This window comes from Trematomus bernacchii, unplaced genomic scaffold (assembly GCF_902827165.1).
Source record: "Trematomus bernacchii unplaced genomic scaffold, fTreBer1.1, whole genome shotgun sequence".
Lineage (NCBI taxonomy): Eukaryota > Metazoa > Chordata > Actinopteri > Perciformes > Nototheniidae > Trematomus > Trematomus bernacchii.
Window position 1 is genome coordinate 180,627 of NW_022987633.1, and position 16,292 is coordinate 196,918.

The 16,292-nt window shown below is 40.2% G+C and overlaps 2 protein-coding genes across 2 annotated transcripts in view; both read left to right on the top strand.

The window, feature by feature from the left end:
• Positions 1-914: 914 nt before the first annotated feature.
• dpm2 (dolichyl-phosphate mannosyltransferase subunit 2, regulatory) lies at positions 915-7,241 on the top strand. Its single transcript, XM_034133069.1, has 4 exons — positions 915-1,027; positions 5,411-5,500; positions 5,785-5,887; positions 6,025-7,241. Exons 1-4 carry the CDS (start codon positions 1,025-1,027, stop codon positions 6,078-6,080), a joined length of 252 nt encoding a protein of 83 aa, XP_033988960.1. The 5' UTR covers positions 915-1,024; the 3' UTR covers positions 6,081-7,241.
• An 885-nt stretch (positions 7,242-8,126) lies between these two features.
• pip5kl1 (phosphatidylinositol-4-phosphate 5-kinase-like 1) overlaps positions 8,127-16,292 on the top strand; it is a 63,865-nt gene continuing 55,699 nt past the window's right edge. The window contains exon 1 of the mRNA XM_034133070.1: positions 8,127-8,183. The gene's annotated coding sequence lies outside the window, so the exon portion shown is untranslated. The remainder of the gene's footprint in view (positions 8,184-16,292) is intronic.

Consider the following 16,292-nt stretch of genomic DNA (forward strand, 5'->3'; position numbering starts at 1 on the left):
GAGTGACTCAAACAGCATTTTAAATTAATTCTGAGTGTACTAAGAGATTTCAGTTTTTTTTTTTAAATGTGCTAAAATGTATTGAAACCCTTATGCTTTATGTTGAATTGACGGTATCATTACTATTTTATTATGTGTAACATACAGTAAAATTGTGTCTTGACAAAAGAAAGGTCCACTAACTATCTGTTTCAAGCGCTCTAAATAGAATTTGAAAGTCTGTCACAGCATTGGTACTCTTCTTCAGTCCTCCCTTGCAGAGGGAGGTGCAGTTCTGAAAAAAACTAGTAAATGAACCTTAAGATATTTCTAACTGCTGTCACATGGTCAAATTGCATGTAATTTAAATACAAAATATTAGAAAATGGCTATGGTGATGATAATGGTTATGTTACGTTAGGTACGGATTTGAAGATCACAACTCAGATACAATGTTCCAAAAGTTCAGTTTAATCAAGGCAGCAACAGGCAGGGTCAAAACCAGGAAATCCAGCAGTCAGGAAAATAAATCTAATAATGGGGGCAGGCAGGAAAATCAACGTCCAAAATCAGGCAGGCAACGTCCAAACCGGGCAGAACAGATGACTGTGAATAAAAACTGAAACACTGGCAAGCTTGGCAAAACACAAGCCAATCTGGCAGAGGACAAGTGAGAGGGAGGTGGAATATACTATATTGTGGGGCTCATGAGGAAATGTGAGGGGAATGAGCTGATTACAAGAGCTGGGAGGAAGCTATGGGAGGAAGGCAGGATCTGAAATGACAGGAAAGTTATTGAGATGCAAAACCAAAAACGACTATGAGAGGGTTAGGGTTTGTTATAGGTCAAATTAAGTAATACATTAATACAATATTTTAAATATATACTTGTGCACTGTTCATGACGTTGCAGTAGCATCATTTCTTCAGAACATGTGTTTTGCAGGTCCCCCAGCAGGGGGCAGCAGAGACCTTCAGAAGCTTCTGTTCTGCCGGATATTTCTACAGGAAGAAGAACAGCAGCAGGAAACGTCAGCCAGCCAAAATGGTAAGAAAGATAATCTGATTAACCCTCTGTGATTACATTTATACACGTGAATTTTTGCAGCAATTTTAAGAAAAAACTAAAAAAAGCAGACTGAAACAGTTTGTTCTGATAATGAAGCAGCGCGGCTAATGCAGAGCTAACTCCTGCAGCTAATCTTCACTGTCAGAGCAACATGTCAGAGACATTCATGTTAGCTTCTACTGTTAGCTTCGTAAGTAAATCGGCGTTACGTCATTATCATTAACTTCTTGTCTCTGTTCCGTTATACTAAATTTGGCGTGTCCCGTAAACAGCGACAGCAACAGCTTCACAGTTCTCTCAACTCGAAAACCAGTTGTGCCCGAGATCTTCCTGAAGCAGTCATTGATGGAGACTGACCTGAGAGCTGCTCCTGTCAGAGCCCTGTCCCAGAGAGACATATTGTCCTGTAGGGGAGGGGACCAGGCCAGCGTTGTAGCCTACTGGAAATAACGTTTCTAATTAAGGGGTTTATTTATTTTAAAAGCCGACATTTTGGTAGCTAAATGTACTAAATGTACAGAATAAGAATCAGGTTTATTGCCAAGTAGGTTTACACATTACATTTGATTTTTTTTAACTATTATAACATGAAAAGAACATAGCAGTGGCTCAGTCAGTAGGGGCTTGGACTGTGAGCCGCAGGGTCGCCGGTTTCTACGGTGGCTGAGAAGTGCAATCGACAATGACAAAGCGTGAACTATACACACACACACACACACACACACACACACACACACACACACACACACACACACACACACACACACACTTCTACACACATCGAACTGCCCGATTATTCCCCCTATTACTCGTTTTATGAAGGAGATGTCCGGTCCACAAGGCGCATGACGTTTGTTTGTGTTCTGCTCAGCTCCGCTCTGTGTGTGTGTTCGGTGTGTTTGTGTATGTCCGACACCGGCATTTGTTTTCAAATTACCATGAACAGTAATTTACACATATCTGCCAACTCCATAGGTATATGTGTGTGTTCCCAAATGAAATAAATGTGTTTAATCTTAATCTCGATGTAGTGCTCAGTGCTGTCGGAGTGCAGGGGAACACTCATTTCATTTAATTTCAAACCTTTATTTAACCAGATTGGTCCCATTGAGATCATAGATCTCTTTTTCAAGGGAGACCTGCAGCATATAGGTTCCACATGAAACATAAAACAATAAAGGACATCATACAATTTGCGACACTGCGGTCAACTCAGCCGTCTCTCGCGTTTGCTTGGTCAAATCAGCAGCTCTTCATTTTTGAGTGCGCGATTAATCGCGCCTTTACGGTAATCGGCCGAGTAGCGGCACTGACGCTAGTACAATAGTAAAAGAATGCATGTTTTTGTTAGGGCTGCTCAATTAATCATATTTTAATCGCAATTACGATTTTGGCTTGCAACGATTATGAAAACAACATAATCAAAATAAAACGATTATTTATTTTAAAATAATTTTGTATTGGTTTTTCAGTTGAATTCTACTTAAAGTCCAGGGTAATCAACTGTTAAAAACCCTAACCCTTTTTTCAATAAATGGATGTTTTCAAAGTAAATGGATAATCGTTTTTAATAATCGTGATATCAATTATTGACCCAAATAATCGAGATTATGATTTTTGCCATAATCGAGCAACCCTAGTTTTTGTGCTATATTTGCGATAAAAATATGTTTTACCATAAGTTCTTAATAAAACTGACACTGTTGGACTCAGTACTTGTTTGACTGCTACCAACAATAAAATGAACTACTTTTACTGTGTACTTTTTCAGTTATTCTCTGTCAAACTCCCCTCCTGAGAACAAATTCAAGCCACTTCTGCTATATTTGATGAGGGATAAAATGAATTTTAGCCATAAGTTCTTAAGATTGGTACTACTACCACAAATACAATGTACAATGTACTTTTACCGTGTACTTTTTGAGTACAATCATTCATGTATTTTGCTATATTTGTTGAGGGATAAAATGATTTGTTTAAGTTCTACATGAAATTGATACTGTTGGAGTCTTTTGCAAAAAAACATTTTATCCCTCATCAAATATACCAGAATACATGAATTATTGTACTCAGGACGGGAGTTTGACAGAGTATTACTCAAAAAGTACACAGACGGCTGAGTTGACCACAGGCCAACTACAACAACAACAACAACAATAACAATGGGGGACTGCGTCGGGTCGATGATCGTGTTACTTTTAATCATACGAAGCCAGATTAAATTAAATAACAACTTCTCCAACCTTATACTTTTCTCCAGAGTGCCGTGGTTCATTGTTTATTAATGTGTTTCAGCGGCATTTAGCGACCGCTGCAGTGCTGGCCGGCTGCTCTTCCACGGGAGTTTATTCTTCCGTTAGCTCCGGGTTAGCTCACACGGCTCTAAAGTATTCACTGTCTGACTGTCACACAAGCAGCTGATACATATCCCCAGTTCCCCTTAAGTGAATGTGTGTCAGTCTGAATTGATGCTGTTTGGCATCACAACGCTGTTATGAAAGTTTCTCTGGTATAACATGGGTGATGTTAGCATAGCAACCGAAGCTAAACTGAATATCTTGACTACTTGTTGTTGCTATCCTATTGTGGCATAAGCCGTTTTCTACAGGCACATTTTACCGGCGTATTTTTCATTATAATTCTACTTGTGATAGTCGGACATGACAACCTGTGCAGCCCATGTATTGATTCCATTCGATAGCATGCTATAATACAAAACAAAACATCTGCCTGCTCTCCACAATGATCAATAACAGCGAACGGATGGTCAAAGTAAGGTACAAATAAACAGAATCACACGAAGCCTGGTAAGTGTTGCCTGACTTTATAAAGTGTGTTTTTTTTTTGTATAAGTGTGTGGTTGCCTTCTAGTCACTTTGCTCAGCACTACTGCTGGTTACAACTTTTATTTGCCGTACTCGCCTTTAACTGTTAGCTCAGGTTAATCTGGCCCCCCTCCAACGTAAGCGTGACGTATGCGGTTCTTGCTTCTAGACCGACAATTTTTTGGTGCTTGAAACGAACCGGATTCCAGAGCTTAGAGGCGGCACGCTGCGGTGTGAACAGGAAAAAACTGTGCTTTTCAGGCTCTAGCTCCGAACCGGCCCCGGAACCGCGTTGGTGTGAAAGCCCCATAATTGATAGACAGCTATTTTCTTCCAGGACTACATACAATAAATGGCCCTGTCCAATATGTCACCAGTTGATGACTTCATGGTGGATAGGTAGATAAAAGGATGTTTCATTCCAACTGCCCAGCCACTTCAAACTGTGGCAGGTGACTCAAGAAATAGTAGTGTCTTACCACTCCACTCTGTGGTACAAATTATGAAGACGTTTTTTTTATTGCATCAAGGACCTCAGGTTTTCTCTTCGGTTCCGAAACACACTACAGTGACTTTGTACAGTACGTCACTCTGAATAGTTATCATTCCCAACCGTTCTCCACCCAGTAGTAGTATGTTTTAAATGTACATCCTTTCACAGCTATGAAGTAACAAGCCCGTCTGTGTCTGTCTTAATGCGGAGCTCTGTACTGGAAACAGAAAAGAGACTTGGGCTGGTCAATAACTTGGCTGTTAATGGTCTAGAAATGTATATTAAGTAAACGTTTTGTTATTGTTTTTTTTGCATTCAGTGACCCATCAGGCGACTAACTATTGTATTAACTGCTACTTTAGTTCTGATGCACTAGCTCGCAGTGAGCCGATTTGATGATGCAGAGTGAAGTGCATGGTTGAGTATATGGTTTAAATAAATCCCTGACTGGACCAGAACCTGTGTCGCCTTCTGGCTCAGTAGAGGATGCATGCTCCTGAGGTTGTAAAGGGTATTTCTGCAGGAGAGGGTTTTTGTCGTGATGTTGGCAGTAAAGGACAGTTGGTTGGTGTCCTCTGTACAGCTGTGGTGAGAGAAGCCATAAGAGCAGATGACAGAGGAAAGTGAACTGGCGTACAGAGAAAAGAAGAGGGGACCCGTGTGATGAGTTGAAAAAAAACTCAGTTATTTTCCAAGTTGTCGTGCAGGTGCAGTCTTTGAGGTGGAAGCCCTGAACCAAATTAAACTTAGAAATAATTGTGTTAAGATTTCTTATAAATATTTTTTTAGAAACTAAACGTCAGGATTTTTGGGCTCTGCTGCTTCAATTTTCACCATTCGATTTGATCCCTTGTACCTCAACTGTCACCTCTCTTAATGGAAGTGCAAAATGACGTCAAAGTCAAAAACAATATAGTCTGCTATTAGGACCAGAACCGTGACCCATAATTAAGTCCAAGTTGGTCTGAAGAATTATCACAAAGAAATAGGTCGGTCATACGTGCGACATATAACAACTCCAAATGCATTCTGCTCTTTTTTCAGGCTACAGGAGTGGATCAGGCAGTTGGCATGAGTCTTGTTGTCTTCAGTCTCCTGCTGTTTACATACTACTCTGTCTGGGTCATCATCCTGGTAGGTTCTGTTAACGTCCTTAAAATCCCAATAAAACAGCCGCATTACAACACAAGATTGAAGTTAATTTCACACACATGCAGGGGTGTCAGACCTTAAACCTTACAAAAACCTGTCTGCTGTGTCCACACAACACAGACCTGTATGCCTATCCTTTCTCCCTAAATATATTCATTTCATGTTTTTACACTTTTACATTTTAATAACAATTTAAGTCTCTTTAGACCATATTTAAAAAAAAAAGTAATATTACATGTATGATGTTGTATGTCGTTCTTTTCCAGCCTTTCATGGACAGTGATCACATTCTGCATACGTATTTTCTTCCTCGGGAGTACTCAGTAATTCTGCCCGGCATTGCAGCAGTAATACTTCTTCTCTGTATAGGTGAGTACACACTCAAGTATTCTCATTAAAATATGCACTCCAACCCATCTAAATACTCTACATAAAAGTCATTAGACAAGTGGTCACAATGTGTGTCATGTCATGTCAAACTTGATACCACTCTTATGTCCTCACAGGGGCCTTCACTGCAGTTATCATGTGGAAGAACCGCAAGCCAAAGAAAGTGGACTGATCTCCGGATGTCAGAGTGACTGCTGTGGATTTAACAATGTGAAAATAGCCTTGATGCAGAAAACTCTGTGGTGTCCCTACAAGAGAAATCATACCTCCAACATATCATTTCTAATGAACAACTGCAACATGATATTAAGTTAAAGAAAAAACAACAATGTTTCCTTATATTTAATGTATATTTTAGTACAGTAAAAGTCAGTGTCTATGTTTTAAAACTAAGTGTTGCATTTAAAAACCTTCAACTTGGTGCCCGAGTGGCAGTATAGAAAACTACACTGAGAACGGCTTAAAGCTAAAGATGAGAGTAACTTGAAACAACACATTAAAACATGCCATGATGTCGTCACTTGACTTTTTTTATTGTCACTCACTGTGTTTTTTCTATCGGGCACTAGGCAGTAGACTGTTAACAGGAATTAATTTAGCTCAAGGCTCTGAGGTGTTTTATCAAAGTTATATTTAATAGACCAAGATTCAATTAGCATCCAGCTGATAACCCTTCAGACCAACCACTGCAAAGCGAGAACTTGTCAGTATTTTGGACTTCACAGCCGTCTCAAAAGACTTATGTCACTTTCAGCTGTTCAGATACCATTCAGAAACAAATGAAGACAACCCTGATTATAAGACCACACCCCCCTGTGGCAGATAAGCAGGTTATAGAGCAGTCAGAAACATATCTTAATTGATTAAGATCTCAATCAATACAGCCTTGAAATTGATTAAATGGTTTGAATTTTTCCCAACCAAGGACATATACATATGGGAATTCTTAATTTAGGTGGTGCCTCACTTTAAGGCCTCCCATAATGCATTACTCTCTGCAGGATCTAATGTTACACCGTTACTCTCCATACCAAAAGAAAATCTAATGTTGTGAATATGTAATTGTCTTGTTCTCAATATGGATCTCAGATAGAAGGAGGTGAAATATACGTTCCTGTGGTAACAATGACAACATGTTTGACTTGATTAGAAGCCGCACAGGTCTTAAAATATGTAAATAGTGACAATGTTTCAATTGTATAGGGTGTGAAAGTTTGAATGATGTTAATTATTTTGAAAATAAGCAAACATTTTGTCTGGCTTAAATAAATTGACGCTGGTGATGGGGCCAGCTGTCCTTTTTATATGTTCAATAAAATGTTGATGCTGGGAATCGTTTTGTTTGTCTCCATATTGCAGTATTTTATATGCAGTAGCTCTAATAGCAACACTTGATACATATGCTATTGGTCATATCTGTAGCTTCAGCAAAGTCATGTTTTCCAGTGCTGCATATCACTCCTCACTGTGTTTAAAACGGGAACAATTACTGCTGAAACAGTGCATTGAGTTAAAGAAAAAAATGTATTTAGGCCTTGAAGTCAGTATTTGTATTTAGTCGTTTAAAAAAAGATATGTAATATGCTTTATTACTGTAAATGTAGATATTGACATTTGGACGCCGACTTCGAAGGCGAAGAAGAAGTGTGCCACATTTTATTTACAGCGAGGAGAGGAGACATCAAAACACTTTTTGCCCCAGTGATTAGCTGGAGAAGGATAGCTGGACCACAGCCAGGATCCCATGAGTCAGCATTGCAACAAACATATATTACCACACATGTTTTAGATTTATTCCAACATTGTCTGAGGTATTGCTAGTGACTTATCCGACCGGCCCACCTCGGTATCATTAAGTAGGCAAATTGCCCTCCCCCGGTCCCCCACAAGTAAAATTGATCTAGGACCGTGTGTGTGTGTGTGTGTTTTGCAGTGGATGGTGCAGGGTGCTGCTGTGTGTGGGTGTGACCGCTGCGCGAGACCAAGAAGGCTTCTCAATTCTCTCATTTCCCCTCCTCGACTCCTATCCTCGTGTCTTAGTCCCACCCACAGGAGATGCGAGCGGAGGAGTCGAGGAGGGGAAATTAGAGAATTGAGAAGCCTTCCAAATGTCATCAAACCGTCAGTCTGTCGACAAGCTGACAAGTGACACGTGACACACACACACACACACACACACACACACACACACACACACACACACACACACGGAGACAGGACAGACGGAGCTCAGCGGCCACGCGACCCTCTCATCTAAGTCCGCGAGCGCACTGAGGCAAGTAACGCTTTCTTTTCATGTGGGCTTTAAACTGCAGAGTAGTGCATCCTTTGATAAATGCTGCTTTTAGTTTTTTTTTACTGGGATGAACTTACTCATTATCACCGGTTGTGTCCACATGTAGGCTACTGAGTCACAGTGTGTTTCCTTTAAACACTGAGGCACATGAAAAATGTTCCGAACTGATATATTTTCTTGTGACTAATGCATCTATCACTGAATCGTACCTCATTGCACAGAACGGCTTCATTAGTATAATGATAAGTAAGAAGAAGAAGAACAATGACTCACCATCAGCCATGACTCTCTAAAGTGAACTAGTCAGTGTGTTATGTGAAATATTATATAAGTACAGATTGATAAACTCCGTCACCCCTGTACAGAGGTGGGAAGTAACTGAGGTACTTGTACTTTACTCGAGTATGTCCATTTAATGCTTATTTATACTTTTACTTTACTACATTTTGGAGGCATTTTTACTCCACTTCATAACATATGAGTTCTTCCTCCACATCTGCTCCAGTATAGTGCTGTAAAAGGTGTTGGGGGCTTGACCCACATTAAAGTTCCACATGTGATCCATGATTGAACAGGCTTTGTGTTGTCAGCAGCTGCACACTCAGCATCCCTGCTTTACGTGTTGATGGCAGGACAACGAGATGTTGTTGGACCTCATGTCAAATGCTCGGGGGAACGCAATGGTCCCATTTTACCACACATTTCCAGTGGTGTGGTTTGTTGCTACTTTGTACTTCTACTCCACTTCAGTTCAGAGGTAAATGGTGTAATTTTCCTCCACTACATGTATTTAATACCTTTAGTTACTTTACGGATGTGGATGAATGATGTGAAATATAATCAAGTGTTAAATCAGACTTTAGTTCCACCTGGAGTAAATTCACAAGCTACCCTGCAGTATACAAAATCATTCAAACTAGCTGCACCTTTACCAGCTTTGAGAACACTTTAATGATCAATCATTATAAAACATATCATATATATTATTCTGAAATGGACCAATCTGCAAAATGAATACTTTTACTTTTGGTACTTCAACTATATTTTTATGCTTATACTTTTCTGCTTTTACTTGAGTAACATTTTGAATGCAGGACTTTTACTGTAACAGAGTATTCCTACGCTCTGGTACTTCTACTTTTACTCTTAAGTACAAGATCTGAGTACTTCTTCCACCGCTGCAAATTGCTGTATTTGCACATTTTTTACATCATGTTCAAGCCACAAATTCAATAAGTAGCCAATTTGAATATTTGGTCACTTATGAAACTCACTGGAACAAGAATATATGATTGGATCTTTGGATCATATGTGATTCAGGTGGCCCTGAAGTGCAAGACACTACAGCATTTCAGAAAACACTACAGCATTTCAGAAAACGCTACAGCATTTCAGAAAACACAACAGCATTTCACAAAACGCCACAGCATTTCAGAAAACGCTACAGCATTTCAGAAAACACTACAGCATTTCAGAAAACACAACAGCATTTCAGAAAACACCACAGCATTTCAGAAAACACTACAGCATTTCAGAAAACATCACAGCATTTCAGAAAACACAACAGCATTTCAGAAAACACCACAGCATTTCAGAAAACACCACAGCATTTCAGAAAACACAACAGCATTTCAGAAAACACTACAGCATTTCAGAAAACACTACAGCATTTCAGAAAACACAACAGCATTTCAGAAAACACCACAGCATTTCAGAAAACGCAACAGTATTTCACATTGGACGGAAAGGGTATTCCTTTAGGGAGAACGCTTCTTGTTTGTGATTGGACAGAGCCAGCCAGAGAAGCACTGCTGTGATTGGTTGCTTTTGCTGCCAGTCAAGAAATGACGCTTCGTGATTGGTCAGTACCCGACAGCGCAATATATCCCAACACATCAGCCGTTAGCTGTTAGCACACACTCAGAGCTCACAGCTCCTCATATCTGTTCAGAAACTGGACAAAAGTTAAACATATACAAAACAGACTGTCTATGTCATGGCGAATACAGTCGCTGCTTTATTTATGTCTGTATGACGTTGTTGTGAGTGTGGACGGAGCAGCTACAGGTTAGCTTAGCCTGATGGATCTGATTCCATTCAGAAAACACGCATTTTAAAAGTTTTTCGCCTGCCGTCTGTCTGCAGACTTGTCAAAGCATTAATTCATGGTTTTTACTAACCGGTATCAGTATGTAGTTACTTCGGCATCACTTTGAAACGTGTATTACAATTAAATCACGGTCAAATATGTTCATTTTGTTGTAGTTGGTATCTCCCATAGGATTTACATGGAGATACGCCCCGCCCCCTCTCCAGTGCATCTTGTTTGAATGACAGGAGCAAACACAGCTGACAGCCGCGGTGAAACTCGAGCGATTAGAGCGATGCGAATATTGGGTAGTCTACCATAGTATTTACATGGAGATAAGCCCCTTAAAAACCATGAATTAATAAAGCATTAATTCATGTTTTTTTCGCATCGCTCTAATCGCTCGAGTTTCACCGCGGCTGTCAGCTGTGTTTACTCCTGTCATTCAAACAAGACGCGCTGGGGAGGGGGCGGGGCGTATCTCTATGTAAATCCTATCGGAATCGGATCGATCAGGCTAAATGAACCTGTAGCTGCTCCGTCCACACTCACGAGTCACAACAACGTCATACAGACATAAATACACCAGCGACTGTATTCGCCATGACACAGACAGTCTGTGGTTTGTACATGTTTAGCTTTTGTCCAGTTTCTGAACATATATGGAGCTGTGAGCTCTGAGTGTGTGCTAACAGCTAACGGCTGATGTGTTGGGACATGTTGCGCTGTCGGGTGGTGACCAATCACGAAGCGTCATTTCTTGACTGGCAGCTAAAACAACCAATCACAGCAGTGCTTCTCTGGCTGGCTCTGTCCAATCACAAACAAGAAGTGTTCTCCCTAAAGGAATACCCTTTCCGTCCAATGTGAAATGCTGTAGTGTTTTCTGAAATGCTGTAGTGTTTTCTGAAATGCTGTAGTGTTTTCTGAAATGCTGTAGTGTTTTCTGAAATGCTGTGGTGTTTTCTGAAATGCTGTAGTGTTTTGTGAAATGCTGTGGTGTTTTCTGAAATGCTGTTGTGTTTTCTGAAATGCTGTAGTGTTTTGTGAAATGCTGTTGTGTTTTGTGAAATGCTGTAGTGTTTTGTGAAATGCTGTAGTGTTTTCTGAAATGCTGTTGTGTTTTGTGAAATGCTGTTGTGTTTTGTGAAATGCTGTAGTGTTTTCTGAAATGCTGTGGTGTCTTGCACTTCAGGGCCACCGTACATATCAGCCACAACGCCTTTTCTAAGGTGTAAAGTGAGCCATCAAATGTCAAAATGCAAACACATATATCCTACAGTCTATCTCAATAACTAGCTCTGGCCTGAGGCACGCAGCATTTCTTCAGAAGCAGCATGCACTGACAGTTTGCAGTCTGTCAGACAAGTTCTGGTTTCTGACCCAGCTGTATGTCAGCTGTTAATGTCAGCTGTTTCTATGAGCATCCCTCTGCTCATTCTGACAGAATTTAAAACATGGTGAGCGCTTCTTATGAGTTTTATGATGATTAGATGTATCGTTGACTATTAAACTAAAGTCTTATATCACAGGCGTATATTTAGAATTCCTGGAAACAACACTATTCTAGCAGTAGCCTACAAATGAGACATTTAGTGAACATAGGTTTATTAGCGAGAAGCCAATCGTTTTTATAAAGTAATGTGTTTTTTTAATTGAGATGTACAGTATTGTGTTTGGAACACACGATTTAGCTTATCAAAGATCTCTGCACTGGCTACCAGTAGCTTAAAGAACCGATTAAAAATGGTATTACTAACTTATAAAGCACTAAATGGTTTGGGACCCCAATATATATCCGACATGCTGCTCTGTTACGAGCCCCCCAGAGCTCTGAGATCTTCGGGGGGGGGGGGGGGGGGGGCTCATTGTTCCCGGGTCAGAACCAAACACACAGAAGCTGCTTTTAGTTTTTACGCGCTGCACATCTGGAAAAAACTCCCAGAAAACCTGAGGTCCTCACCAACCCTGAGTTCTTTTAAGTCGCGGTGAATAACATTTATTTTTACTGCTGCTTACCCAGAAGTCATTTAACTTAGTTTTATTATTACACTTCTTGCAGCATCATCTGTGTTTACAATGTTGATTGAAACTGCTTATTATCTCTTTTATGAATGGTCTTTATGAATCTGTTATTCCATTGTGTTTATTTATTGTGGTTCTTTCTTTTGTCTTCTCTCTTAACTTTTGTTTGTTTATGTTGATGTAAAGCACTTTGAATTGCCTCTGTGTCTGAAAATGTGCTGTAGAAATAAACGTACCTTACCTTACCTTGTGATTTTTGGGGGATGGAAGGTAATGGGACCGCAGAGACAGGCAGGCTAGACTGTAACTCCATCGTTGACCTTAAAGGTCACTCTGTCTGAAAAATCTGTTCAATTAGAAACAAAGCTCCGTCCGTTAGGTAAGACCATTGTTTGAATCTGAAATGTAAAGAAGCCGCACACTGGCTGATATATAGCTTGTGATTGGTCAGAATCATATAGCTAAGGGTCCAATTCCTCGCCAGCTGCATCTATATCAGGTGCCCTATTAGTTAAATAACCACAGAACCTTTATGCACATACTTTGTGTTGGAATATTCTATAGTCTCATTTCTAATTCAACATGGAGACAGACACATTAAAACAGTTCTCACAGTTCCACAAAACAATGCACATCACTTAAGTTCCTTTGTGAACACATTCTGCATGTTAAACAGTCGTACTGACATGTCATAATTCATAATAAGCATAATTCAACATAATGAATTATACTTTGATTTAGTTTGAAGGTTGCTAAAATAAACAGCACATGGTTATTTTATCAATTATTTGAATAACACATAAAACACCAACATACCTCGCATAAACTCTGCATGTCCCGACAGCAATCTTTCCTCTTTGAGGAAAACTAACCGAACTGTGGCTGTGTGATGATGGGGAGCTCTGTGTGTCTGTCCCAGACTCCTGACCACTAAAATTCCAATATATATTATATATTCTTACAGCTCTGTTTTGGGTTTTCACCCACCACAGAGGGACTCCTAAATCAAATATCTGGCTGTTTAGTTGCTAAATTCTTCAATACAGTTTAACAGTCAAGTTGCAGGCCGTAAAACTTTAACAATGAAAGTGAAAGAAACAGTGAAAGACACTTTAGTATGGGGTCAGGTCAGTCTCAAAATAAATAAATGCACACAGAAGGATTCACAAATGTAATTCGGGATTAATATATGAATGTCTGCATCCACACAAATATTTTTCAATGCACACAGAAATACTTATAGTTTTATACAAATGTTAAAACATTTCACAAATATATTTCTGATCTACATAAAAATAGTACAAATAAAAAACGCTTTTTGTGTGTGTCTGTAGCCAATCAGATGTCTGCTTCAATTTAAGCCAATCACATAATTGCGTTCCCATGAGGGTGTGCCATTGACAGCGTTACTCTGCTGACTGCATAATGGACGTATAAAGAAATATCGCTGAAGTAATATCACGTCTACTCTAGCTTGGGAAAAACGGGATGGGTTGTTAATCAGTCAGTGCAGCGTCAGAGCGTCAGTCCGGAGTTTTCATCAGGAAATATGAATCCGAAGCTACAGTCACTTCATAGAGCATCTGTGAATCTAGCGGTGTTAGGGGAGTCTCAAAAATCAACACACAAATGCAGAGAGATTCACACACAGAAAGCGTTTTACTATTTGTATGTGTATCAGAAATATATTTGTGAAATGTTTTTACATTTATATAAAACAATAAGTATTTGTTTGTACATTGAAAACATATTTGTGTGGATGCAGACATTTATACACGAATCCTGAATTACATTTGTGTGCATTTATTTATTTTGAGACTGATCTGACCCCATATGCCACTGTGCAACCACCCTATAGAATCCAGGCAAGGCGTTAACATAGAGTCAACGTATCTAAATAAAACCCAAGGAGGCATCCACAACAACATCAGCCCTTTTTCTCTTGAAATCAGCTGTCTTTGTTCCAGAACGTCGATGTTCTGACTGTCTGAACGGCTCTCTTAAAGATGTGTTCAAATGTTCAAATCCATCAGGCTAGACCAGGGGTACTCAAATACAAATCTTAAAGGTCCAAATATTTTTTTCCGATAAGACAAAGGTCCGTTTATTACGGTCATTCAAACTTTTAAACAATTGCAACAAGATTCTTAACACGAGGTTGCAAAAACAAAAATAATCTGAATGCAGCAGTTTTCATTGTTATTGTGTCTGTGCTTGATCCCTCAGAGTCGCAGTGTGAGAGCTGCACAGTTATGAATAAAGGCAGCTGCACCCTCTTTCATTCAGCATTCCCATTATTGCTTTATAAATGTCTTGCCCCCTTGTGTGTCCACTGAGGTTCGTCAGGCCCAACACATCTTCAACAAACTCCCCCTTTGCCTCATCATAAAAACTCACAAACACCAGCAACTGAGCATTGTCAGTGGTGTCAGTGGACTCATCCACAGCTAAGGAAATGCACTGTGCATTTTTTATTCCATCACAAAGCTGATTAATCAAATCACCAGCCAGTATTTATGTTCTTCTGGTTGCTGTGGAATCTGAGAGGGGGATTTGCTTGATTTGACCTGTTACAGTATTTCCTCTTTTTGTTTGCCTTCAAACATGGTCTCCATCACTTCAGTCATGCATTCTTTTATACTTCAGTTATTATCCAGTGGAATGTCCTTACCTACTGGCCTAGTTAAATCAAAGTGGTGACTTTTTTTTGGCTGGGCAGTGTAGTTTTACACACCGTCTTATTTGACTTTCTCAGGACTTAAAACTGTTTTTTGGGGGCAGACCCCCACAAAGAAAAAAATATATTTACACACGTAAGGTCATCATCTTAACAGTTTTGTATGCTCATCCGTGAGCAGAGCATCAAGTTGACGAGTCTATTACAGCTGAATGCGGCGATTACCATTTTGTTCAGCAAAACAACTCACAAAATTAGTAAGATCCAAAGCTTTAGTGCGTTTTGATTCAATGCAGAGTACAGCCAAACTTGACAGTCTCTTCTCTGTCATTGTAGACCGCAAATACCTCATTCCTTCAGTACTTGGGGCCGAATGCTTCTCGTTTTGCGCTGTCCCGTTCAAATGAAATCGCCGCCAATCATATTTCCATGCTCGCACCAGGGCCGGGGGAGGGGTTACAAGATGTGGGTCTTGTGCTGCATTCACTTGCACTTGGACATTATATATTAGAGACTTTCTCTCATAAATGTCCGATGAGCCACAACTTTTCTTTCAAAACAAAGCTGCCAACTGGGGTGGCAGCTGGGGTGCCAAGGCCTATTTTTAGGGTGGCAGTTGCCACCCCATGCCACCCCGGTAGGTGAAACTAGGCTACTACTACAGTACAGATGCAACTAGATGAGCTGTTAACTCTCGCTCTGACTCTTTTTTTTTTTAAACACACACGCATTTTTCCCACCCGCATTCCGCGAAGACCCGCCCTACTGTGACTCTGATTCGCAGACTGTTGGTGGGGGGAAAAACGCTGACGGGATGCTGAATGTGATTGGACCAAAGCGTTGACAGACACACACAGACAGTGGAACAGTCTGACATGCAGAGCGCTGTTTGCAGTGGACATAGCGGAGGATTTTGACTCGTTGCGTTGTGGCGATGTCTCGCAGATAACACAGATAATACAGATAATACAGATAATACATATGAAAAGTATAATTTGCTCAGAGTCCAGAGACAGTTGTGGTTTGGTCCGGATCCGGACCTAGTCCGGACTTTGAGGATGCCTGGGTTAGACCCTCGAGCGGCCCATCAAACAGGGACTGCTTTTGTTTCACCGCCAAATGCAAAGTGAAGCTGTGAGCGTCGCTGGAAACATGGGGAAGGGCTTTAAAGGCGTGTTGCTATGGAACTAACCAATGACAGACCAGACTAACTTACAAAAGGTGTTAAAGGTCCCATCGTATGCTTTTCCGGTTATTACCCGTCCCCTGGTGTGTTATGTAGCTTTTTCTGCATGTA